This window comes from Rhamphochromis longiceps, linkage group LG12 (assembly GCF_057381845.1).
Source record: "Rhamphochromis longiceps isolate RC_006_pf linkage group LG12, R_longiceps_female_GT1.1, whole genome shotgun sequence".
Lineage (NCBI taxonomy): Eukaryota > Metazoa > Chordata > Actinopteri > Cichliformes > Cichlidae > Rhamphochromis > Rhamphochromis longiceps.
The window spans coordinates 2925314-2952681 of record NC_140568.1 but is presented as its reverse complement, the minus strand read 5'-3'; the positions used below and the strand labels follow the sequence as shown (position 1 = coordinate 2952681).

Genomic DNA, 27368 nt, shown 5'->3' with positions numbered 1-27368 from the left:
TGGATTGGAACACAGCCTGAGCAACACTCAACTCCTGATGACCTTGTGCGGTTTGCCTACCTCACCTGTCCTGGTCGTGTTTCAGGGATTATATATGGTCTTTGGCCCCCTCTAGTGGTAGTTGCGGTCAATTGAACTCGGATCAGGTGGACAGTCAGCTGACTTTTGCACAAGCAGGAAGGGGAAGTCGCAGACTAGTCATGTCAAACAGTTAATACATTTTTGTGCGTTTCTTTTATTTAATAGACGAAGGCTTCAAACTTTTAAAAAAATGTTCGTTGGGGACGATGAGGACGGAGACTTCTTGTCTCCCACAGGAGGGTGAGTTGGTTTTGTACTCCGAGCTAATGCTCTTTAGGCTATAAGCTAACTAGCTCACCAGGATTTAGCCCATGTTCTAGCCGTTGACCCAGCTTTCATTTTAATCTTTGTATTAATCGTGATTAAATGGAGTCCACCACCATTAAAAAAGTCTAAAGAGCAGGCGGATCATTTTAAGCCCCTTTCTAACATGTAGTACATATTTCAGTTATGGTTTTAATTCCCTTTGTTACGTGTTTTACCGGAATATCAAGAGAATCCCGGTGAAGTGATGTGAAGTTTTGTCAAAGCAACATATCTGTGCCGAATTTCAAAGTGACCTCATATACACAATGAAGAAAATAAAACGGCATTTAAGTGAAGTTCAGGACTATTAATGCAGTGTAAAGTTAACAGGTATGAGCGGGTTTGAATCGTTTTGTCATGCAAAGTGTGACCTCTTATAGGTTTGCGGCAGTATGATTGCTTATATCAAACACTCCGGTGTTGGTTCTGCCTGCTCACATGATTCTGTGGCTCATTTTCCAAGTAGCATTCATGAATGTAGCTTCTCAGACTGTTCAAGCCTTCATCAAATGTAATTTTTCTTTCGTGTTTATCTGTCGCCCGCAATAAAAGCATAAAAGAAGTAGATGATTTTATCAGGCAAAAACCTGCAAAACTTCGGGGCTTTTTGTTTTTTTTAAACAGCGCGATGATGTTTACCCCTTTTCACAGTAAACGTCATCGCGTTCAGAAGGACGCTACTGCAAATTAAAGAGTTTCATTATTTTCATTTACTGAAGTTATTAACTTATTTTATGGACAGGTGCGTGAAAATTAGTTGGTGCGTGATGTTTTTTCATGCGTGAACTGGCCACAGACTTTCTTGTTTAAAAATGTGTGTGAGTGAGGAGAGATGCTTTGCACACAGGGTGAATGAGCACAACAAGATCTGACATCGGGATATTTTCTTTTCAGAAAAAATGAAAGCCAAGTAAATTGTGAGATACTGGACTGTTGTTTGAGCTTCAAAGTGTTCTTGAAAAACATTTAACCCATCCTGCCCTCAATGTAAGCAGTACAGGATTCCTCAAGCCAACTTACTGAACCACATTCTGACTATTAACATCTAACTGGTAAATGAAAATGAATGTATTTACTATGGAAGCGTGCATGTGCATATAAAGAGGTTACTTCTAGAAACTAAAGCCACAAAAGCAGCATGATATGGGATGTCTAAAACTGTGACACACAGTTTAAAAATAATAATAAAATGAATACAATGAGAACACTGCAGGCTGATTCACAGTGATATAGACACTTTGATGGCTATACTACATTTAACTGTGGTATACAGTTATGTGAAAAAGAATTCACATGACTCTATAGAGTTTACTGCTTCCATAGGAATTAGGAAGGTAAACGGTCATTGATAAGAATGGGGACGTATGTCCGTAGAAGCAAGTTTTGGACGTTTGGACGTGTTTTAAAATACTACCAATGGAAAAATAAAAACCAGTGTTTTAAGAGTACTATAGAGTTTGTACTGGAGAATACATGATGTAATCCCAGTTGTTAATGCAAACTGTGTGTCACGTTGTCATGGGAATGTGTGTGTATTCATTTAACCATTCACAAAATGTGTAAACATATTTATACTTGATTTTGACTTAGCTTCTTAGTCTGTTTTACACTACTGGAAATGCAGTTAGAGCATAGGACACGTGCCACAAATACCCATTCAATCAGTAAGAGCAGTTTCACATTGATATGCCAAAAAACCAAATCATTTTCGCTTCACCTTTACTGCGCTATGGGACGTTATATTTTATGTTGACTGTATCCACTAAGCTTCAGAGCTCTAATGTGCAGCACTATAAAGAGCGCTCGCAGCAATAAAACAGTTAACCTGTTTTGAATTGTGTATTTTACCACTGCATACTAAATCACTAGATTAACAATTTTATAAAGTATTAATCTAATTTTTTTCTTTCTTGCAACAGTGATGTATTTTATTGTTAAATTTTTATGTTCTCTCTAAATTTCTAAAAACCATGAACTCATTATCTGATAATCATGTCTCGAGCTGGACCAGGTGACACTCATAGAGCATCTGGGAGATGTATTGTGGAGTAAAAGGCCATCTATCGAGGGCTAAAGGTTGGCTGAGACAGCCATGTAACAGGACAATGATGCCAAGCACACTATCAAACCTATGAATAAATTTAGTCATTCATTTATTTATTCTTTTACATTTTTCAGCCAAAGCCTGGCCTTAGAATGTGGTAGCTTAAAGCAGCTGTGTGTAAATTCGAACCTTTGCATAACAATTAAAACAATTAATTTGACACTATTTTCAAAATGCAGCGTTTTGCAGCTTTCTTAGTGTCATTGGAAAAGTAGTTCCAGAAGCTTGAATTATTTCTTCTTCTTTAAAGAAAAAAGGGATCTGTGTGTTGAAAGACCCAAACTTGGTGCACTTTTGTCATGGGACAGACTCACTGAGTATTAGGAAAGCTTCCAGCTGACTTTTTAATCTTTGCCACTTTTCTCATGCCTCCTCCCTCTGCACGAGTTCTGTGTGACTGTAGTGCAGTGTGTGTGTGAGCGTTTGGGATCAGTGGCAAGCGTAGAGCCTGTTGTTGAGGAGGGACAAGTGTTATGGAATCTAATTCCTCTCACATGCTGCTTGTTAGAGTAGACTGGAGTTGAAGGCTTCTGCTACAGCCCATCTCTTCCCTCCAAAGACCCGTGCAGCACTAAAGCCAGAGCGCTGCGCTTTTCTTCTTTTTCTGCTACACTGTTGAATTTGTCACACAAGTGTGATAGCACTGGGGGTTGAGTGGTCAGCATAGCAAGCGAGACGAGCATTGGAACAAGCATTAAAAGGATTCTGACTCACACATGCAAACTGGCTGCCCCTCCTCAGCCCAGTTCCTTACCGTCGGAGATGAATGCATTAAGGCTTTCAACATGTCTGTTCTGGGAGATGCCAGTGATTACCAGTGGAAGGAGTTCCAGGGGTCAGTATCAGGCTGCCACCAGTGACTAAAAATTACTTGGCAAGTAATTGGATAACGAACTAATCATTTCAGCCATTTGCTTATAAAATATGTGATTAGAGAAAGAATCTTGATGTCATGTGAAATATGTGACAGACACTTTACTTACTGTCCCACATAATTTACCCCCCATATGGAAAAGAAATAGAATAAACTTATAAAAGACTTGCATCAGATGTGGCCTTCTTCATATAGTGAATCATATAAGGCTGATATGATTCACTCATGAAAGTGGCCACTTTCATATATTGTTTTAGTAAATATCCAAAAGATACAAGTTTCATTTATATAATTTTTCAAGGGATCTTATATGTGTTTTCACTCTTGTATGCTTTTCATACAAGTTTCACACAAGACAGATACAAACGTCAGAAGATTTATAAATATCTCTTCCATATGGGTATTATGACTGTGGACAAAATAGTATATTTGAATTTAAAAAAAAAACAAACATCAGCTGGTAGTGGTTAAAATGGTTACAATAATGACATCTTGATGCCAGCTCGATGATGTGTGGTTTTGTGACACTTTCTTGTTTACACATGTCTGGTTGCTATATATACAGTTTATACCTGGGAACTTGACTATAAAATAAAATGTTGGTGCTGTTACCGCCGTCTGGCGGGTACTGCCTGTGGTCAACAGTATTCTGATGATCACAGGGCTCACTGTTGCCTTCACCTTCCACATCTCTAGCTCTTGGTATTCCTCAAGCTTTTGTGTTCTTTGCTATCACTTGCGATGGCTATATCTGTTACTACAGACTTCTTCCGCTTCTTGCCCACCACTACTACATGTGGTTGGTTAGCTGCCACCAATTTGTCCATCAGTATCTGGAAGTCTTGGCCTGGTCATTCTCAACCACAACCACCATTTCAGCCTGCACCTGGGCTCGTGCCTAGTGTTGTAGACCCAGCCTCTGTCAGTCTTGTGCATATTCCTGTGCTGCCATGATTAGTGCCTCTGTGCTGTATTTTAGTCCAGCTTTGTCCAGCCATTTGTAGGATCAGTTGTGTCAGACCTTCCCAAAGTGTGGGGGGCGCAGAGCCATGGCGGGGGGGCGCGGGATGGAAAGGGGGGAAAAAAACAAAACGCTTGGACACTGCTAGCACGGGCACCTACAGAAACGCAAAGCAGGAGATGAAGCATCGCTGAATATGTTTCCAAACCAACTTCATTCTAAGCCAAAGACTAGAAAATATGGTGAAGCAAATCTGCCCTTTGGCTTCACCTGCACAAGTGCCGAGGTAGGTCTCCCTGCAGAGACAAACAGTATCCCACATTCGTGATTTTTTGTTCACAAACACTTCTTGTAATGACTAACTACTTCTGACATTTTGGAGATATACAGTGGGGCAAAAAAGTATTTAGTCAGCCACCGATTGTGCAAGTTCCCCCACTTAAAATGATGACAGAGGTCAGTAATTTGCACCAGAGGTACACTTCAACTGTGAGAGACAGAATGTGAAAAAAAAAATCCATGAATCCACATGGTAGGATTTGTAAAGAATTTATTCGTAAATCAGGGTGGAAAATAAGTATTTGGTCAACAACAAAAATACAACTCAATACTTTGTAACATAACCTTTGTTGGCAATAACAGAGGTCAAACGATTACTATAGGTCTTTACCAGGTTTGCACACACAGTAGCTGGTATTTTGGCCCATTCCTCCATGCAGATCTTCTCGAGAGCAGTGATGTTTTGGGGCTGTCGCCGAGCAACACGGACTTTCAACTCCCGCCACAGATTTTCTATGGGGTTGAGGTCTGGAGACTGGCTAGGCCACTCCAGGACTTTCAAATGCTTCTTACAGAGCCACTCCTTTGTTGCCCGGGCGGTGTGTTTTGGATCATTGTCATGTTGGAAGACCCAGCCTCGTTTCATCTTCAAAGTTCTCACTGATGGAAGGAGGTTTTGGCTCAAAATCTCACGATACATGGCCCCATTCATTCCGTCCTTAACACGGATCAGTCGTCCTGTCCCCTTGGCAGAAAAACAGCCCCATAGCATGATGTTTCCACCCCCATGCTTCACAGTAAGTATGGTGTTCTTGGGATGCAACTCAGTATTCTTCTTCCTCCAAACACGACGAGTTGAGTTTATACCAAAAAGTTCTACTTTGGTGTCATCTGACCACATGACATTCTCCCAATCCTCTGCTGTATCATCCATGTGCTCTCTGGCAAACTTCAGACGGGCCTGGACATGCACTGGCTTCAGCAGCGGAACACGTCTGGCACTGCGGGATTTGATTCCCTGCCGTTGTAGTGTGTTACTGATGGTGACCTTTGTTACTTTGGTCCCAGCTCTCTGCAGGTCATTCACCAGGTCCCCCCGTGTGGTTCTGGGATCTTTGCTCACCGTTCTCATGATCATTTTGACCCCACGGGATGAGATCTTGCGTGGAGCCCCAGATCGAGGGAGATTATCAGTGGTCTTGTATGTCTTCCATTTTCTGATGATTGCTCCCACAGTTGATTTTTTCACACCAAGCTGCTTGCCTATTGTAGATTCACTCTTCCCAGTCTGGTGCAGGTCTACAATACTTTTCCTGGTGTCCTTCGAAAGCTCTTTGGTCTTGGCCATGGCGGAGTTTGGAGTCTGACTGTTTGAGGCTGTGGACAGGTGTCTTTTATACAGATGATGAGTTCAAACAGGTGCCATTCATACAGATAACGAGTGGGGGACAGAAAAGTTTCTTACAGAAGACGTTACAGGTCTGTGAGAGCCAGAGATTTTCCTTGTTTGAGGTGACCAAATACTTATTTTCCACCCTAATTTACGAATAAATTCTTTACAAATCCTACCATGTGAATTCATGGATTTTTTTTTTTTTTTTTTTTTTTTTCACATTCTGTCTCTCACAGTTGAAGTGTACCTCTGGTGCAAATTACTGACCTCTGTCATCATTTTAAGTGGGGGAACTTGCACAATCGGTGGCTGACTAAATACTTTTTTACCCCACTGTACATACTATACTATACTTTATACAGTAAAGTTACAGCGGGATACAAATAACATCAGGCTGATCCTGCCACGATTTGTTCCCCGGTTCAAATCATGGACAAACAGTATCCCACAGCTGTTTATGTTTTTAAACCCATTTTGCACAGAGAGGCATTTTTTGAAAAAGCAATGTTGAATATTATTACACGGGGAAAAAAACAACTACACGTAAAATAATCACACTGTGACGCCTCTGCCTTTGTAAATGGAGGGACAGTAACTGTGTGTAAAACCTGCAGTCAGTCAGATTAACAGTATTTTGTGTCTGCCATTCTGCAGTTCATCTCATGTAAACAATAACGTGGCGTACAGCGTGACGTGGAAAAAGGCACATACCTTTGATGTTGTGTGACGAACTCTGTATTCCTCGTCCACACTAAACTCAAAAAAGGAGTTTTAAAAATCTCAGTTTTCAGTGATTCGAAACGCCGTTTCCATGTGGACGAAACAGCTGCGTGTTCAAAAATACTCGTGTAGGTGCGGACGTAGCGTAAAAGAGTTAGTCGTTTATTTTCTTACTACCTGTAATTTATTGCAGATTACTTGTATTTGCTTAATTATTTACTAAATGTTTGAAATAAACCGCAATGGAGCAAAATATGGGTGTGTGTGTGGTTGGAGGATGTGTGCGCGCGAACATTTTTCTTGTAAAACAAAGGGGGCCCAGCAAAAAAAGTTTGGGAACCACTGAGTTGTGTCATCTTTCCGACATACTGGCGGATCTTTGTTTCATCCTGAACAGTGGTTCTGGCACTCACTAGTCCCAAGCTTCTTTCCTTCCACTTAGCGTAAAGTGTCAGAGTGCTGGACTTTTGTGGTGAAACCTTCCATACATGCTAGGGAACTTTCTTGCCCTGATGTCAGTGGGACCAGTCTCCTCCTTTGACTGTCTTATTATCCCAGTAAAGTATCTGATGACTGACAGGACATATGTGGCAACTCCCTGAATCGTGTTTTTCTTGTTCAGCTGACTCCTTAATCTCTACACAAATGCTATGGCAAGGGGGAGTGAGGAAGTTGGGTCATAAAATATAAAGACAGCAGGAATAAATAACAAATATGAGACATGTATACAAAACAAGAGAAAGGCACACATTAGAGCGGCGGTCTCCAACCTTTTGCACCACGGACCAGTTTAATATCAGACAATATTTTCACGGACCAGCCTTTAAGGTGTCGCGGACAAATACAACAAAATAAAATGATACAGACAAAGACAAACTGTGGTATTTTGCAAATATAATAATAAACCGAATTCACTGTGTAATTGTGTAACTTTATTAGCAGCCACCTCCTGAAATGCGCCAACAACATTGAGAGTAACATCCTCTCTGTCTTGATGCATGCTCAGTGAGTAAATCTCCAAAGGTTGATTCTGTTCCTCTGGACGTAGCGTTTGGGGAAACCTGCAGTCAGCTGAGACTGAAGAAGTCACTTGGATGAGTGACGAAACGTTTCTCCCACAAAACGCTACGTCCAGACGAACAGAATCAACCTTTGGAGATCCTCCTCTCTGCTTCTTGATGCTCTCTGATCGCTATGGCAATGCGTAAATAGTTCTTTCAAAATAAGACATACGACTACAACACGGAAAAAGACCCAGGGAAACCGACTTAACGATAAAAACCCTGAAAACCATACATTTCACACCCGAGCCTCAACTCTTGCGGCCCGGCACCAAACGACTCACGGACCAGTACCGGTCCGCGGCCCGGGTGTTGGGGACCGCTGCATTAGAGGACAAAACCACAAAAAAGGTGTACAGTAGTTGGGAGCGCTGTGCTGCTGCATATGTCTGAATAATGCCCATAAAGGCAGCATGGAGGGAAGTTAGCCATCTGTCAGAACTGCAGGAAGGTGTGATGAAGAAACTGGTGCCTAAGAAGTACAACAAGCTGTCCATACTCGAGGCCTGGTGAATTGCCAAGCTAAGATTCACAACCAGCACCAGCAGGCCAGCATCAGTCTTTCAAAGGATATCAGGGTGACAGGTCTGTAGTCATTTAACCCAGTGACCAAGATGATTGTGGAGTGCTTGAAATGGGAGGGGACTTCACACAGTTTCAGGGATCTGTTGAAGATCAGTGTGAAGATGGGAACCAGCTGGTCAGAGCATACTTTGAGGCAGGAGGGTGACACACTGTCTGGACCTGGTTCCTTCCTGGTCTTTGTCTCTTGAAGACTTGCCATCACACATAAGAGTAGGTGGGATTTCAGTAAAGAGGGGTGGGTGGTGGGGGCAGCACCATGACACTGTGGCTACGTCCACACCTCGTTTTCTCTCCGTTTTGGCCTCCTGTTCACACTGAGACGGCGTTTTCACTGAAGGAAAATGCAGCGTTTTGAAAACGCTCTCGAAAATGCATACATTTAAAAACAGTGCTTTCACGTCGCGGTGTGGACAGCGAAAAGACTTTTTGAAAACAATTACATTTTAGTCATGTGATGCAGTCATGTGACCAATTAAACTAAGATAGAAGGCATTATACGGCAGTTGTTTTGTTTGCTCTCAATTTTGACAGTCCTATTAAAGATTAATATCAGTTTGTACATGCTGCAGATAGCTTTTCTTCAAATTCTTTAATTCTCACTCGCTTTCGCTTTCAGACGAAAACGCCGTTTTCAAATCTATCCGGGCTAGTGTGGATGTAGCCTGTGCCTGACAACTGTCTTTGTAGTCTACCTGTATAAGAAGATAAGATAAGATAAGATAACCTTTATTAGTCCCACACGTGGGAAATTTGTTTTGTCACAGCAGGAAGTGGACAGTGCAAAAGTTATGAGGCAAAAATTAGAATACAATAAGAATAAATACAGTACACAACTGTACAGAATAGAATAAAATAAAATACTATATACAGTAGAATAAAATAAAATAAATATACAATAAGATAAAAATAGAATACAAATACAAATACTATATACAACTGAGTAAAAATACAACGATGACAGAAAGGATTATTGCACTTAGTATTATTGCATATGTATGGATGTGTGTGCTTGATCAGTTAAAGTCTTTATTATGGAGTCTGACAGCAGTGGGGAGGAAAGACCTGCGAAATCTCTCCGTCCCACACCGTGGGTGCCGCAGTCTCCCACTGAAGGAGCTGCTCAGTGCTGTCACAGTCTGCTGCATGGGGTGGAAGACGTTGTCCAACAGGGATGACAGCTTAGCCGCCGTTCTCCTGTCACTCACCACCTCCACTGGGTCCAGAGGGCATCCTAGAACAGAGCTGGCCAACTTAACTGAATGCAACCATCTGGTACAATTATAGCTATTCTGAACTATGCAATTTATGAAAACTATGCAGCCCATTCAGCAACTGAAGAATTTAAAAGTAAATTAAAACAAAATATAATTTTACATTAAATAAAAAAGTTTTAAACTTAATTAAAATAAAACGTGTCTTAAATTAAAATAAGTAAACTGTCATGTTTATTGCTGCCAAAATAAAGTTAAACACATTTGGACAGTGAAGGAATGTCAGGATTCTTGCTCAGAAAAAGGATCAACATGCTCTGAAGTCAGAGCAAAAAAACCCTTTTTTGTAACAAAATATCGATTTCTGCTGTCCCTGTATCGATACATTATTAGCAAACAAAATATCACGATACTACAGAATCGATCATGGGATCATGGTTTGATGTTTCAGACATGCATACAATATAATAATTTTTATTTAATCATTTTAATTTCCATGACATTATTTTGCATACTTTCATTCCCAACACATTACCCAGTATCAGTATAGATGTCCAGCATGTTTTTTTTTTTTGTTTTTTTTTTTAAAGCACCATATAGCAATGCAAATACAACCACATGTACATAATCTTTTGTGTTTTTTAGGGCCAAGCTGGCTTCCCTGTTTGGATTAGACCAGGAAACCAGTCAGGGGAACGAGTCATTCCAGTACACAGCCCCCAAACAGCCTAGAAAGAGCTCCAACCAAGGTAACAGTCTCAGAACTGCAGCATTGCTGAATTTGCATCCAGTTGTCGTGCAGAGCCACCACTGATCATTTCTTTAATATTATTGCAGCTCCATCCAATCAGAAGCCAGCTCCACAACCTGGAGCTCCAGCAGTATTATTTGCAACAGCAGTCCAAGCCTTCAGATAGTGAGTTTGAAAACCATTTTTAAGCACTCATCTAAATATGTCAGGTGCTATATTCTAAATGTCAGTTTTCATGTTTATTTGTTTTTTACATCTGTTTGGAGCATTATCCCCCTTTTCTTTACACAAATTAAACTCTTTACTCCCCCAAAGTTCTCTCTCTGTTCACTGAACAGCTGTGTTGTCTCATGTAGTATTAATGGACAGTACATGAAGCAGGGAAAGCTGGGAGCTGCTGTGCTGGGCAACCATACAACAAAAGAGGTTGGAGCTTTGTTATTTAGTCTCTTACTTTATGCTCCTGGTTTGACTTTTGTTTGGTTTTTAATAATGAGCTCAGCTCTTCTTTTCTTCAGTACAAGCTGCTTCTGTATTTAAGCCAACAGAAACAAGTAACCTCTGCCAAGATTCACGTGGGCTTTGCTTTCACGGTGAGTATAGTCATGAAGGATACAAAAGTAGATGCACCATCTGAAAATGTTAGTTATATATTTCCGATAATCATTGCGATACCTGTTTAAACCCTGTTCTTTAGATAGTTTTTCTTTTGAAAAGCTTGTAGCAGCTGTAAAGAATAGCTGTTTCCCCCACTGACTGTTTTCATGGCTACATGCTCTTCTTCCTCTGCAGGTACAGCAAAACAATTATTGCACTTTTTATGATGACCAGAGGCAGAACTGGTCCCTTATGTTTGAGTCAGAGAAATCAGCTTCAGACTTCTGCAAAGAGGTGAGCCTCAAATAATAAATACTGTGATTACAGTTGGGCCAACACAAAACAAACAGACTTTGTTTATTGACAGCACAAAGTCCAAAAGTATCAGGCGATCTTCAAAAAACGATGTGTGTAGTCTACATTATGTACAAGCATGATGAAGAAGTCTTCACAAATTTCTCATGTGTGGGACTAATAAAGGTTATCTTATCTTTTATCATCAGGTATGTTTAGCAAAAGTGAACAGCGCTGCGACTGTAGATGTAGTGGTACTCCAGGACCTCAGTCTTGGTGAGGGCCAGTCAGTGGAGAATGGAGACTCTGTGGAGGTGGTGTACACGGGCTGGCTTTTGGAGAACCACACTTGTGGACAGGTCAAACACTCACATCATTCATTTTAACAAGTATCAGTGTTTTTTGTTTTTTCTCTTGTGGATTTTCTGGTTATGATGACGAACAAGTCTTTGAATCTTATTTGTATTGCTACAGATGTTTGACTCCAACCAAAACAAAGACAAGTTGCTGCGACTGAAGATTGGAGCTGGGAAAGTGATCAGAGTGAGTGAAAGTATACTGCAGTGACTGTGAATAGTAGCTCAAAGGGCTGTCCACACAGGAAGTGACATGCAGTGATGTGGCAACCCAACACCATAAAAAGAATGGGTGAAATAAGTGCGGGCGATATGAAGTTGGTGGTTCGAGTGAAACTAAATGAGGTGGTTGCTGATTGGCATGGCAGGGTGCTAAATACATCGGAGGATTATCTAGGCAGCCTGAGCATTGAATGTGTGTTAGCAACCAACCTTCAGCAGCAAGATAATGCATGCTGAGCTAATTGCTTTCTGTGTGGATTCATTGAATCAAGTAAAACGTGAATGAATAATGTAGCTGTCATAGCTAAACACTGTAATTCCAGCTACATTTTTATGGAGCTCTGTGCAACTTGATAAACTCACTGATGCACACAGGATTTAAGTGAACTGAAGTTTGTGTGTCGTTCATGTTAACACACTGTGTGACCAGACTGTCCTTCACTACGATGTTGTAATATTATATGTACGGTATGTACATCAACTAGCATATATTTTAGGTATGATGATCAGAGTTCCTGTTACCATGACTAAGTAGCTTGTTGTAAAAGGACTAAGCTCGAAACATTATGCTCTCCATATTGCAGAGAGCTGCCTAATCTTCCCATCTTGACTGTTCTTGGAAAAGATTTAGTTCTACATTCAGTATTTAAAATTCAGTTTTATTTGTATAGCACCAAATGACAAAAACTGTCACCTCAAGTCTCTTTAAATTATAAGGTAAAGACCCTGCAATAATACAGACAAAACCTCAACAATCAAACCTCCTTTGAGCAAGCACTTGGCGACAGTGGTAAAGAGAAACTGCCTTAAAAGAGGAAGAAACCTCTGGTGCAATGAGGCTTGGGGAGGGCGGTCATCTGCCATGACCAGTTGGGTTGATGGGAGGAAGACGGCATACAATACACACTGTGGAAGGGAGTCAGATATTAATAATGAATAATGATTATGATGGTGAGTGAAATAGAGCATCATGGTAAGCCCCCAGCAGCTAAGCCTATTGCAGCATAAGTAGAGGGGGATTCAGAATCACCTGATCCAGCCTTAACTATATCCTTTTTTTAGGCTTTATGAAAAAGGACAATTTTAAGACTAATCTTACACGTAGAGGGGAGCTCTGTCTCCCTGGGCCAAACTGGGAGCTGGTTCAACAGAAGAGGGGCCTGAAAACTGAAGGCTCTGCCTCCCATTAGGCCTGCAGAGCGAGAGCGAAGTGCTCTAATAGGGTGATATGGTACTACAAGGTCATTAAGATAAGATGGGGCCTGATTATTTAAGACCTTGTATGAGAGGAGCAGGTTTTTGGATTTAACAGGGAACCAATGAAGGGAAGCCAATACAGGAGAAATGTGCTCTCTCTTTCTAGTCCCTGTCAGGACTCTTGCTACTGAAGACTTTTCAGGGAGTTTTTAAGACATCCTGATGATTATAATGAATTACAGTACAGCCAGTGAAGAGAGAAAACTCATCCCTATCAGTACTGATGTTGCAGAAATCTTTGTGCTTTTCTTTTTTTTTTCTTTTCTTTGTACAAGACTTGGTGATGGGAATAATCATCATTGTCTGACATGCCTCATGCTAGCTTGTGATGTAATTTGACAAGCTAACAAAACACTAGAGGGTTCTATTCTTATGTTATAGATTGTAACCTGCACTGTGCTTAAAGCCGTTTGTTTCTCACTTAGAGAGACTACAGCCCACATTCTTCACTGTCCAGACTGTTAGTCAACCAAGAAAGTTGGAGAATGCCTCATTTTTAAAGATATGTTACAGTTCATTCACTCATTAAAAATAAAAAGCACATAATACATGAAACGGCTTAGCTACAGCCTGCTTAAATGACAAAAAAAGCCAATATTACATTCTCACATTAGGTTTGATATTAATTTGTTTTACAATGCTGGGGTCGTAAATGAGACCAGTGGATTAGCCAGCTGCTTTTAGGCTCACCTTAACTTATGATGTTGTCGATTAAATAAATATAATTTTCAGTTTATTAAATCATCACTTATTTATATTTGCTCTTGTGTTGGGTCTGTCCTGCATTTCTAATCATCCAAAAATGCTACAGTTCCTTTTGAAAGGTTCTAGCATAGCTTTAAATTAGTGTGTGAGCACTGAGATTGTGCCGTTTATCACTCTTCTGTTGCTATTATGTTATTACCTCATCATCTCTTTCCTCTCCTTCGCTGTATGCACAGGGCTGGGAGGAAGGGATGCTGGGGATGAAGAAGGCAGGCCGTCGTCTCATTGTCATCCCACCCGATTTAGCTTACGGATCTAAGGGTGTCCCTAACCGTGTCCCGGCTAACAGCACTCTTATCTTTGAAGCAGAGCTTCGACGGGTAACATCCGCTGCACAGTCCTCGACATCTCCCTCATCTGCTTGTATCTGTTTTAGCAACTATAGTCTACCGTTCAACCACTTTCTGAAATATTAGAAGCTTATTGAGCTTGTTTTGTGGTTTAGGTCAAGTTCTCAAAGGACAGTGGCTCTGATCGGGCAAGTGCTGGCTCCAGAGACTCTGCTGCTCCTTCCCCAGCCCTCAGTATTGAAAATCTGGTCCCAGAGCCCTCAGCACAGGCCCCCTCTTCAGGTTCAGGAAGACCAGGGTAAGATTTAAACCTGATAAAATAGTTAGCACTATTATTCTAAACTTTTTTTCCCCTCACAGTAGCTGATTTGTCTTCCCAGGGAGCCACCACTTCGTGCAAAGTCAAACTCTCTGAGTGAGCAGCTGGCTGTAAGCAAGCACCTCATTTTGTGTTTTTGGTATTCATTTGTTTTGGTGCTGTGAAGATTGGAGCTGCTATTCTTCTCCAATTTCAGAACCCAGATGCTACTAAAGCCAAACTGATTTCTCGGATGGCAAAAATGGGCCAGCCCATGCTGCCGTTTCTGACAGGGGCGGCCAGCCAGCCTGAATCCAGTGACTCTGAGCTTGAGGTCAGTATCTTGTCATGTGTACTGGTTTAGCATTTTCCTGTTGTCAGTAACCTAAATATTACTGCCCTTGTATCCAAAGCCTGATAAACTTTATTCCTGTACCTGTAGATCATTTTAAACCCACAGGTGCTTAAAATACTCTCCAGAAAATGTACCTGAATCCTGCAGCTAAGCCTGGTTTAGTGTATTTTTAGGCATTTCTTTAAAAAGATTTCTATCTTTGGAAATGACCACCGCCCTCCTGTAGGGCCAGTGTACTGTTTGTAGCTGTAGTCCACGAGGTAGAGCAGGTCATCCACTAATTGGAAAGTTGGTGTTTAAATCCCTGCCTGCTCCAGTCTCCATACCAAACACCGCTGGACAAGATACTAACCCAGTGCTCTGCAATGGATGCGTCATGAATACGCGTATGAATGTTAGATAGAAAACACTTGCTGCCAGTATGCTGGGGTTCTTACTGGTGGATGGGAGCGTTGCTTCTTCATGTTTTCAGGTCATGGAATGGGTCCTGACTGTCGTTTGCACTTTAACTATTATTAGGGTTGTTATTAGAAGTATTAGCGTTATTAGTGTTATCTGCAGTACCTGCTTCAAAAGACTTGGTGTTTAAGCTTCACAGGACAAATTTATGGTAAAAACTTCATGTCAGGAAGTCCCTGAGATTGTTCCTTGGCTCTCACAGCTGATCTAGATTAGGAGGCTATTTTCTGTAAAAAAAACAAAGGAAAATTAGTCCAGTGCTTTAATTGCTTAACTTTGTCTGTACAAAACCCACAAACGCCGTATATGGAATAAAATGGCTCCTTGCTTATGTTTTCACAAAAGATGAAACTGTTTTATATTGTATGTTATTTCTTGTTACATTTAAAGTGGCATCTGAGTGAAATGTGGATCAGCTGGCACTTAGCCACACTGTCCCAAACACAACTGTACTTCATACTGTTGTGTGTCTGTGTGTCTCCATGGATGTGCACAAACACAAATGTTTGGATGTTTTTCTGTTTGTAAAACATTTACATGTTTTACTTTTTTCCCTTTTATTAATGATATTTAAAACATATGGTTAAAATAGTGTTTTATGTTTGTCTTTAGCAATAGAAGACAGTGTGTATGAGTCATTAAATTTCAGGTTAGTTTGATTTTACAAAACTGCGATTGTAACCGTATGTTCATACATTTAGAATGCTCTTAACACTTTGTCTTTATTGATTTTTAAGTCATCTTGTTGATAAATATGGTCTGTGGCTGTAGAGGTGTGTGGGATTATTACACTGTCTTATGCTCTTAGATTAATTTTAGTTAAACAGGAAACTAGCATTGCATTTTGATTTCAAAACTGTGGACATTACCAGACAGCAGAGCCGAAGAGGAAAAATTTAAATTGCAGTGGTGCTCGCCATGTCCTTAAATCTAATCTAAGTCTAAAAGAAAAATGATGAGATTAATGCATCTCTTTCACATGAAAATATGACGCACAAAATGTTTTCTGGCATCATCATTGGTGAGTTCACACTGCTGTGCGTTTATCTCCAGGACACCAGTGGCAGCAGAGCAAAGGATCATCCCGTAGTTTCATCTCCAGTGCCGATCACCACTGCTCCTGCAGCTGCTGCACACGGTAAACTTCTTGTCCTTACTCATCCGTCAGTTCTCTCTTCCTGCATCTGTAAAATTGCAGTGTTTTTTTTTTGCAGTACATCCTCATCCTCATGCTCCTCCCACCTCCGCCTTACTTCCTGTTATGAGCACTGTGACAGCACAGCCTGGACTGCCAACCAGCAGCCACGCGTTCCAGGTGTAGCATCGCCACTGTTTGTACTAACTTAATATTTTCTAATACATGTTGGAAGAAGTAGTGGCAGAGATGGAAAATGTGTGTTTATGTCAGTGCATTACATCGTTTCAAAGCCTTGCTCCTACACACAGACTCCACTGCAGCCTGTGGGCCAGGTCTACCCTGCACCAGCTGTTCCATACATGGGTAGGATTCAACCACCAGGAAGCCACTAGTTCATTTGATGACCTCATGATAATAATGCTGGATGCAATGGTTTCAAATTACACACCCTTGTGTGCTCCTGTTGTTTCTCAAGGCTCTGGGGATGTGACTTCCTTCTTGATGACTGAGGCCAGACAGCATAACACAGAGATTCGCTTAGCTGTTGGAAAAGTAGGCGATAAAGTGGATCAGCTGGCTTCAAAGGTACACTCTGAAATGGTACAAAATCATGAAGCAGCTTTAATGCAAAGCAGAAACATTTGATTTCGTTTTTTTTCTTCTTTCCTCAAAATCTTAACAGATCGATGATCTTCAAAAGCAGGGGGGCCTTTCCACGGGTTTGTCTACTGTGTCGATGGAAACCTCCATGATCTTGCACAATATCCAAAGAATTGTTCAGGTACATGCATCAGCAGCGCAGTGCTTTATAGAGGCATTGTTAAATCCCCCCATCTGCAGCTGTTCTGAGCACTTATTTTGCTTTCAGGAAAATGAGTGTTTAAAAAAAGAAGTGTTTGAGAAAAGTTCTCGCATCGAGGAGCAAAACCGTAAGATCGGAGATCTCATCAACCAGAACCAGAGGTGAGTTGAAAGAATTAAGAATTACGCACAGATACGGGGCAGCCTAAAGCTTAAGTCTCTTTAGATGTTCAGATTCTTATTCCTTGCACAGTGCCATCAGGGATCTTGGCAGTAAAATTCAGAGATTTATAGACTCTGACTTTTGAAGCCTGTTTGTTAAGTGTGTGGCTGCTTGTTTGTTAATACAGGCACAATGTGGAAGCAGCTGAAATGCTAACGTGAAGATGAATTCCTTGATGCTGCAGTTGTTATGAAACTTTATAGAAACAGCAGAAACATTAACAGTTTAAAACATTTTTTTGTACCAGGCTGTAATTCAGACTTTTTAATGACATAAGCCTGGATGTTCTGTCAGTACCAGCGAGTTTTAGTGTGATGCAGTTTTTAACAGTTCAGAATGGGTTGCTTCTAGTTCTAATGTTTAATTGTCTGTCTCTCTGTCACGTTGTAATTTGATCTTAACAGTAACCAAGCAGTCCCACATAGCCTAATGAAAGCACGAGGGAGTCTTTGAGCCTGAGTGTGCTTGATGCAGACGTGTGATTTTTCAGGTACATGGAGCAGAGTCACCTGATGCTGGAACAGAGGAATGACTCCCTCAAGTCGTCCAGTGAACAGAACCAGGCGAGACTGCTGCAGGCTGAGCAGGACAAAGTGAGTCGTTTGGTATTTTTGGTCTTTAATGAATCAAATAAGGCTGTTGGCTGAGTTTTGGATGTTTGTGGTGACAGACTTCCCTTTTAGTGAAAGGACTAAGAACTTAACAGGACATGTGTTGGACTTAGTGGTCACATGCAGCATATTACAGTCTGCTGATTTTGTGGCAGGCGGCTGCGGGTCTTCACAATTGAGATTTAATGTTTTTTTTGTTTTTTTTTTTTGTTCTTAAAACCTGAGAATAAATGTTGGTTAAACTGTTTTGGATTTATTTGTGATTTTGTAATTGAATTGCTTATTAAGTGTACAAAGGGTGTGGTGTAAGGTTTAATAACGTGGTGTATTTGGTGATTCCAGCCTGCCTTCTTATTGTGCTCCTATAGTTTGTACACTTGTGTGTCGCCAGTTTGTAGTTTGGACTTGGTTAAAGGTTTGCTGTCTGCTGATTCCACTCTTTTCCAAATGCTCTTTTCATTGTATTCAAGCTGCAGTGCTGCTCTGAGGAAAAACTCCTATTCACTGCTCTCTCTTCTCAGCATCCTCTGCCTTTGGACCTGGGCTCTGGCCAGGTGAGCCTGTTTCCTCTGTGTAGTGCCATCAGACTGGGGTCAGCTAGAATCTGTAAAATAAGAAAAAGCATCTAGAATTATAATCGATGTTTAAATTACAGGAAGACAATGCTGCCTAAAGCAGTTTTGTTGTTATGCTGTAAGAGAGCGCAGCTGAAAAAAATCCCGAGACTCTAAATAGTCATTTCCAGGTCATTGCAGACCAGAAAGCACAAAATTTAGCACAAAGAACTGTGAGAAGCTCCTATTTGATCCCAGTCTGACTGCAGCCACTGGATCACCCTTTTTCATCATCCTTCACTGGCACCTCAACTAACCTTATTTCTGTTTTTGTCCTTCTGCTTCCTTTTCATCAATCAGCACTCACCATTTTCCTTCCACAGGGACACACTGCTAGCACCAGCAGACACTCATCCAGGCTTGTTTCTATGTTGTTCCACCATCTCTGTGGCTTTTATTTTGATATAGTGCCACCAGTACATCTTCCCCTCTCACCTCTCGCCAACTCCCCCAGGTTCGTCTAACAGAGGACCTGGCTTCAGCGGCAGCGCGGGTGTCTCAGCTGCAGCTCGAAGCTTCAGCTCACCAGCAGAAGGCCGCGGAGCTGCAGGGTAAACTGAGCACAGCGCTGCAGGACGGTGAGAGCCGCTGCCAACGCGTCGCTGCCCTGGAAGCACAGCTGGAAGGTGCTTGTGTGCTCGATTTAAATACACTGTGCCCGATAAGTATAAAAAACATTATAAAAATTGTGCCTTTTTATGAATATCAGAATTTTTGGTGCTGCAATCAGAGAGGTGCATTCAATACAGAGTCTACCTCCGCAGATATTATATCCATCCATTCGCTTCCGCTTATCCTTTTCAGGGTCGCGGGGGGCGCTGAACCCTATCCCAGCCTTCATAGGGCGAGAGGCGGGGTACACCCTGCACAGGTCGCCAGTCTGTCACAGGACCAACACACAGGGACTAAAGAATTAAAGTTTTATTCATGTCTCTCTAAAACATCTCCAACAGAAAAACACAGCGATGGTTTACGCAGGTTTAACTGCTTCTTTGTCCTGTTGTTTAAACTTAGAGCAGCTGATGCTGAAGCAAGACATGTTGGACATATTAGACATAACATGGAAGGATAAGACTCATTTTATTTATAGAATGGACAAATCCTTTTATCAGATGAATACATTTCATACAAGTGAAGAAGCAAAAACACCCAAAGGTTTGAGCGCCTCGAGAGAGCGAACAAACTCATAAATTTGACTAAATGTGTAACGAGCTTGTACTTTGGCTGGTTCATAGTCATCATTAGGTCCACTGTTAAACATTCCCCAAACGTTTTCCTAACAATCTGTCTGAATCTGAAATTGTCTGACTTAAAGCAGAAGATTTTCTTTCTTTAACATAACTGTTCCTTCACATTATTATGACAGTTAACAGGACTAGTTGAGGTCACACAGAAGCTGAAATCGGATTGTTAGAAAAGGAAATCAAAACTGTGTTTTACTGCAAAACATACAGCAGCCACACAGAAGGAAGCCTGTCCCGTATCCTCATAACGTTTAGCACCAGAAGTTTAGTGCTTAGCACTTTTGTTGCCCCACAATAAGAAGAGACTGGGTTAGAATCCCTTCTGTGGGGTGTTTGGATGTTCCCTGTTTGTGTGGGTTCTCTCCGGGTACTCGGGCTTCCTCCTACAGTCCAAAGACGCGCAGCTAATGGGGTTAGGCTAATCGTTAAATCTGGCTGTCTCTGTGGCCTGCACAGACAGATGTCATGGGGGTGGAAGGAGGCTGACCTGTCCAGGGTGTATCTGACTTCTCCCCCCCCTCCCCCTATCCATGCATGGATAGATTTGAATATTTGAATTCTCTTTGAATTCTTCATTCTCAACGAATGCCTTAATGTATGCTCTCTCTACTCTTGACCATGCAGGGAGCTCACGCTTTCCCTTTTTGCTGAAATGGAGAGCAGCCTCAGTGTCCTTGTGGTGATTTGGAAAGTTCTGTCCATGCCTTAAATCTTTTGTCTTTCCCTGTAAACTTATGGCCAGAGCTACCGACCACACAGATATTTTCCCTTCCAACATCTGAGCTACGAATGTTACTTTAACAGAAACGTTTGATTTTTAAAAAATATGCATGTGTGACATCAGCAACAAGAAAATCAAGGCAACCCTGTGTAAGAACATCTAGTGCCTGGTACATAAAGAGCAAAGGAGAAGATGTCAGACTATTTTTTTGAAAAATGGACCGGACTAACCATCTGTGTGTTCATGTGTTTCAGAGCTGAAGGAGGAGGCAGAGAGGGTTCAGACTCAGTACCGCTCAGAGAAACAAAGACGCAAAGAGACGGAGCTGAAAGTGAACACCATGGAAGAGGAGCTGCAGGACCTGAAGACTGACAAGGAGAGCCTAGAACGAGTAAGCGGATTTCATTCTTTTGTGAATGAATTACAGCAATACACAGTCACCATGGAAACAAAATCAAAAAGGGATGTCTGACAAAAAGGTGTGCCTCACATTTAGGCACTTTCAGAAAGAAAGAAGAAATGGCAGGTGGAGCGTCAGCGTCGGGATGAGGAGGTGGAGGAGCTCCGCAAGAGCAGCCAGCAGGAGCTCGACAACCTCCGAGCTCAACTTCGCAAGGCCAGGACCAGCAGTGACAACGCTGCATCAGAACAGGTCACATCTCTGCATCCAGCCCAAGGGCGATCACATCTTCTAAATGGAAAGATCAACAGTGTTTTGTGAACATTAACGTTGCTTTACATGCTTATTGAAGCTGTCTCAGCTGCAGGCAGAGCTTGAGCAGGAATGGAAGGGCAAGTGTTCCCAGATGTTGGCTTCAGCTAAAGGGCAGCACAGCAGAGAGGTGGCTGAACTAACAGAGCAGAGAGAGGGTCTGCAGGACAAGTTAACCCAGCTGCAGGAAAAGGTGCATGAGCTCGTGCTCTCATATCGTCTTATGATGTTCATTTTACGCCCTTTGGCACTTCATGTAAAGCACTTTGAGTTGCTTTGTCACTGAAACGTGTTTTAAAAAAACAAAAAAACTTACTTTTAAATGAATCTCTTAATTAACGTAGAAATGTGAGAAGTACACTGACCTTTTCTAGATGATTATTATAACAATAATAATCATTTTAACTCACCATTCATTTAGTAACTAGCAAACATTCCACATATATAATATAATACTACCACACGTTTCATTACTGCGGTGTCCTGTGCCACTCAGCAGTAGTTTCTTCAATTGTTCAGTTTAAAGTTGAGAAAAGTTTATATTGGGACACGTACACGTTACATGGTGTGTTGTTGAATCATGTTTGCTGTCAATAGTTTACAGCTCTGAAGCAGCTGAGAGACTCAGAAGAACATAGTCTGCTGCAGCAACACAAGCATCATGAGGAGTTGCACGCTCTTCAGGAAAAAGTAAGATGGATGACTGCATTTGACTCATCTTGTCTAACAAGATTAAATATTTATTATTAGCTGGGAATGCATTTTTTCAGCGACTTCACTACCCAGGAATATTTGGCCCTTTAGCACGGAGACTGTGCCTAAGCTGTAGCCAAATCTTGACATTTTCACCTGAACAAAAAGCAGAGCTACACAGAATCCTGATCTTAAAAGTGATGGTAATAAGTGTGGCGGGGACTCCTCTGTTTCTCTGGGAAGTAACTGTTAAATGCCTGTTATGACTGATTAAAATAAGATAAGAAGAACTTTATTTATCCTGAGGGAAATTCTTTTGTACACATGTTCAGTGCAGCGAGAGAGGCAGAGGAGCAGAGGAATAAGATACAATATGTACAACAGAATACAAGTATACAGTAGGATAGTGCAAAATATAAGATCAAATAACTGTAACAAGTAACAATATAACTAAATCCTGAAGCTTATCAGTGCAGGTGATTCTAAAGTGACATAGTATTGTGCTATGATGGGGAGATGAAACAAACATTCAATGAAAAACTGTTGGTGCACGGTCTGAATGACAGAATAGCCTTGTTATTAATCCTCAGGAAAATCACCTACAGAGTGAGGAGGAGTTGTAAGGATCAGTTCTGCATTTCCAGTCTTTTGCTGCGTGTGCTCCGATGGTCCATCATGGAGGCGTGCATGGGGTGGGAGGGGTTACAACCATACCGTTGTGATTTACATTACATATATTTATGTCATGTTATTCTCTTCAAGTACACAGCCTTGGAGCAGCAGGGAGCGACTGTAAGACAGAAGCTGCGAAGACGAGTGGCAGAACTGGAGAGCAAACTGGAAGAGCAGGAGGCTTCTGGAGACACTGCAGCAGAGGTGAGAAGTACATGAAACCTTTCAAACAGAACAATTAATAGAAGGTGCAGTGCAGCCTTTGTCTTCATCTGTCACTTTAAGAAGCTGTTTAGCTGATAGAAATCACAGAATGAAAATCAGAAATGATCAGCAGCAGCTCATTAATGTCTCCAGATGCCAGTGCAGGCGCTTTAGTCTTAGCTTTCAGCTTGTTTTCCATAATACTGCCTGATGTTTCCAATCCAGTACTGGATTCTGATGTTGAGTCCGTCATGTTAAATATCGGTTGAACCCATTTTAAAACCATTTCTTATTTATTATATTGACGTGTTGAGAGATACTTTCAAGTGTATCTAGCAACTTTACCCACGTAACATATACATTATAGAAAATGCTGTATGTTTGGCAGGAATTTGACTTTTTTTAAGGGAAACTTTTTAATGTACAATTTAACAAACACAAAAAAAGCTGAGATTTAAATGTAAATATAAGCAGAAGCCAGTGATTTGTCATAACACACAGAAAGTTATGGTAAAAAATAATTCCCATATAAACTAAATGGTTTACTCGGAACATGATTGCATATGAAACGATTTAAATGACTGATGTATTGTTTGAAGAGACACTTTGTATAATGTTTAATATCTTGAGAGCACAGTTTTTCACAGAGGGTTTGTATCGTAAATAATGCTTCAGTAAATTCATTTTCTCATTTTGTTTTCTATGTAGAACGGTATGAATATCTCCATCTTTTTATGAGAAGCCAACAGTTAGGACAACAGGTTTCTCTGAGAAATCAGTCCAAGGAGCTGAGACAGAAAAACATTCCTGAAGTTTCTTCTTTTTAAGTCTCTTTTCATCCATGACCTAGATGACTGAGAACCTTCAGACATATCTGAGACATCAGGTTCAACAGGAAGTCAAAGTGCTGATTTGCACCATAGTCATGGTTGCTTAAAGCTTAGGTCAGAGGAGTGATGGCTCTGCAGCTCCTGTAAAATCAAACATCATTAGATGAAATGTAATGAGTGAATATAATGAATAATATAGAAAAATCGAGTGAGGAGCATGAAATACAGGATTATGTTCATGCTCCTTTAAACTGAGACAGCATGACCGATCACCATCATAGCCTTTGTAGTACATCAACAGTAGGTCTGATTTTGGGACGTAGAGTTTCTTCTTCTATGATTTAGTCCTAAAAATACCAAACACGTGTTCTCACTCATAATCAGTGGGTTTCCTAGTGTGGGTATGCATCATGGATCACAGCTGGTAAATGGACTGGTTCTTATATAGCGCTTTTCTACTCTGAGCACTCAAAGCGCTTATCAATAAGCTGAAGTAAAAGTTTGCTTATTGGTACGCGCATTAGTGTGATGCTGTGTGAAGTCTAAGGCCAGTGCATGCTGGGACATAACTCACCATTTGTGTTCTTGTAGGTGAAGCGTGTGATGAACGGAGTGTTCCACTCACTGCGAGGGGAGTTCGATCTCACTGAATCCTACACCGGCCAGGCTGTGCTGGGGGTCATTGTCTCTACCATTAAGGTAAAATCCTTTTGAAGCGATCAGGAGCCTCACAGCATTCGAGTGTCAGTCGTAGCGCCTTTATTCTAAAACACTTCCACTGCTTCGGCACCTTATGTTCAACCAGGAAGCCAGCTTTGCAGCTCCTTGCCACACCACACACGCCAAGAGTTCATTAGTTCCAGTTCCTTTCACCTGTCCCCTCAGACCTCCTGGCACCGCCCCCTGTGAGCTTACTGTACCACCCCTCCACTGCAGCAGAGCCACAGACCACACCTTTCTTTTTTATATGCAGCCTTTGTGCACAAATTCAGAGTTCTTAAATGTTTGGACTAATCGACACATCTTTTGTCTTACATCACCACAGGTGGAAAGGCATTGTTCATTTATCCATATTGTACAATCACAGCACTCATCTCATGATAATGGAAGTGTTTGACTGGCATTTGGTTTTGAATCACAGAATTCTAGAACCAGCCATTAATGTGGTTTTCTTTTCTTCTAGAATGTAACTCTGCAGCTCCTTAGTGCCAAAGGCGGGGCTGCAACAAGACCAATTACAAAAGAGGAGGAAACAGCGGAGGAAGAGGAGAAAGAAGAGGTTGAAAATGTGAAACAGGAAGAAGAACCTCACCAGAATGTGCACATAAATGGAGAGACAGAGGTCAGAAAGGAAGAGGAGGAGGAGGAACATGTGGCTGATTCAGATTCTCATCAAGTCAGGGAGACTCGTGAGGATCAGGAAGAAGCAGCTGAGGAGACGGTGTGTGAGTCAAACACAACAACTCAGGCAGAACATTCACAAAGCACAGATATCCATCCAGTTTCAACGACTGAACTCGAATCAGAAGAGCTGACAATAACGGCAGCACCAGGAGCAGAGTGCGAGGTACAGGAGGAGGAGGGGCAGCAACCTGCTCCTGAAAGCTCTGCAGAAGATAAAGACACCAGCAAGTCTTTGGATCCAGATGAGCGTTCACCTGACGATGGGCAAGATGCTGTGTCAGAAACGAACGCTGCAGTGACCAGTGAGGCATGCGTGGACAGCGTGGAAGATGATGGAGAGGATGTAGGAGAAAAAAATGCTGCTTCTCATAAAGCCTTTGGACCCCCATCCAACCCGCCTCCACCACCGAGCGAACTTCAGGACACCTCGGGAGAGAACACAGGGTGAGCACAGGTCATAACGGCTGGTGGTAAAGTTACGAGTTTGATTTTGTGGCTCTGCTGGTCAAAAAACAAAAAGCCTCATTGGCCTCCCTATAGACTGGGAAGCTGCGTCCACTTTTCATATACACTTTATGGTTAATGTTATTCCAGCCAATCACAACAATGTTTCAGTATAAAATTATACACACAGGACAGAGTGAACATTGGTCTGTTACATGGTTGCTTTAATTGGGGCTCATGTACTTCGTCATGTGAGGACTTATAATTCGTGCTTATAAATGCGTCCTTGAACGCATCACGTTTCAAGTATTCTTTCTTAGACTGTCGTGGCAAACAGCTGTCAGTAATACTGAAAAGTTTACCAGTGGAGCCAATGAATAATGTAACCTTAAGCGCATAGAGAGTGTTAAGAAAAGACTTGTAACTTGCAACATATTTATGTCTACATTACTACTGACATACCCTCCTGCTAACTAACCGCTTGCATAAACGCTATCCTGCTGGCTTTATTGCCTCGCCCCACCTCTTTCTGCTATTCTCTCAGTCTGACTGGGAGAATTGATGAGGAAAATGGAGAGGAGCCATTTTTCCAGAACACAACTCCTGCCAATCCCCCCGCAGCACCCAGCGAGGAGGAAGAGGAAGAGGAGATGGTAAGGAAGGATCTGTAGAGTTCAGGCAAAGCTCTCAGATTTGATTGAGCGCTTTTACTTCATCCCACTAAACCCAGCCCTTCCCCTGTGTGTTGTGTCGGAGATGTTTTAGCACTTGGACACTATTTGTGATTTTCTTCTTCTTCTTTTTGCCTCTGCTTTGTGTCCAGAGCCTAAAGGGGCGTCCACCACCTGCTCCCCTGTTTGGTGATGACGAGGATGATGATGATCTGGACTGGATGAACTGACATGGAACCAGAGCACTATTAGTCTGCGTCTTTTAATTTCCAAAGCTACAAACACTGCAAGGTGTACCAGCTGTGTCTCCACGGTAGAGCCGTGAAGGTGAAAGAGATGAACTGACTGAACAGAGGATGGTCAGTCTAGCTCTGCAGCTCCGTGTGATCCTGCTCATTGATCGGCTGCTGCAGACAAAGCAAAGCTTCAGCCTTGAAAGCCTGTAATTAGAGGAATCTAATGAAATGCCTTTCTGTACTTGTTTAATAACAGTTGATGATGCAATCAGTTCAGGCCCAGATTTTAACATGCAGTGTAGCAGATTCACATGCAGGAATAAATGATTTCAGACTGTACTCGCTAAGTTTTTAATCACAGTTTTAAAAACTGAACTTTTACGTACTTTTGTTAAGCTGATATTAATTTCAAAAAATAAATGATCAGAGACACGTGGCCTTTATTGACTCTCCTGGTTCAGTGTTATGTGTTTTACTGTAACTGTGTAAGTTCAGTCCTGGCTATTTCAGGAACATTCACTGAAGTGAACATCATCCTTTTATTTACATATAAAAACTATTGATTGGTTATAAGTTAAAGCACAAAGCATGATTGCCTCTTTAGTGGCATGTCTGCCAATGACCAGGAGAGGGAGCTCTAGACCAAAGGAAAGCTACACTGCTGCTGAGTAAGCGCCATCAAGCTGACGAGCAACCTGTAGGAAAATGTACGCTCGGCGTCAGATGAAAGGTTTCTGTAATTAGTGAATTCAATTCAAATGTGAGAAAAGCCAAAATTTCCTACTTTTCCTTTTTCCTAGTTTTAGTTGGCATGAAGTGAGCCTTTAATACATTTAGTCTGTTAGGGGGGTTAATGTTACCCTGTGCAGTGTTTTCAGTGGCCCAGCAACTTACATTTAAATCTAGTACCTTTAAATTCTATAAAAATATG

At 41.5% G+C, this 27368-nt stretch overlaps 1 protein-coding gene across 3 annotated transcripts; it reads left to right on the top strand.

The window, feature by feature from the left end:
* Nucleotides 1–153: 153 nt before the first annotated feature.
* Nucleotides 154–26893, top strand: fkbp15b (FKBP prolyl isomerase family member 15b). Of its 3 annotated transcripts, none has more exons than XM_085424339.1 (30): nucleotides 154–321; nucleotides 10221–10324; nucleotides 10413–10491; nucleotides 10683–10752; nucleotides 10845–10919; nucleotides 11119–11217; nucleotides 11427–11576; nucleotides 11692–11760; nucleotides 13994–14137; nucleotides 14263–14405; nucleotides 14488–14536; nucleotides 14623–14739; nucleotides 16273–16357; nucleotides 16434–16534; nucleotides 16666–16720; nucleotides 16833–16942; nucleotides 17040–17138; nucleotides 17226–17320; nucleotides 17872–17974; nucleotides 18463–18546; nucleotides 19061–19232; nucleotides 20826–20962; nucleotides 21068–21223; nucleotides 21339–21476; nucleotides 21881–21973; nucleotides 22739–22852; nucleotides 24274–24381; nucleotides 24866–25530; nucleotides 26075–26183; nucleotides 26354–26893. In XM_085424339.1, exons 1-30 carry the CDS (start codon nucleotides 272–274, stop codon nucleotides 26429–26431), a joined length of 3651 nt encoding a protein of 1216 aa, XP_085280465.1. In that variant the 5' UTR covers nucleotides 154–271; the 3' UTR covers nucleotides 26432–26893. The 3 variants fall into 3 exon arrangements, with proteins under 3 accessions (XP_085280465.1, XP_085280464.1, XP_085280466.1); XM_085424338.1 differs by having other exon boundaries at nucleotides 21324–21476; nucleotides 26354–26892; XM_085424340.1 differs by lacking the exon at nucleotides 18463–18546 and having other exon boundaries at nucleotides 155–321; nucleotides 21324–21476; nucleotides 26354–26891.
* Nucleotides 26894–27368: the final 475 nt, after the last annotated feature.

Excerpts from the sequence above, each read along its gene's own strand:
- fkbp15b (XM_085424338.1), top strand. The coding sequence starts at position 272 with ATGTTCGTTGGGGACGATGAGGACGGAGACTTCTTGTCTCCCACAGGA. Across the intron at positions 19,233-20,825 it reads CCTGGAAGCACAGCTGGAAG|AGCTGAAGGAGGAGGCAGAG; the intron begins GTGCTTGTGTGC and ends CATGTGTTTCAG. Across the intron at positions 21,974-22,738 it reads TGCACGCTCTTCAGGAAAAA|TACACAGCCTTGGAGCAGCA; the intron begins GTAAGATGGATG and ends ATTCTCTTCAAG.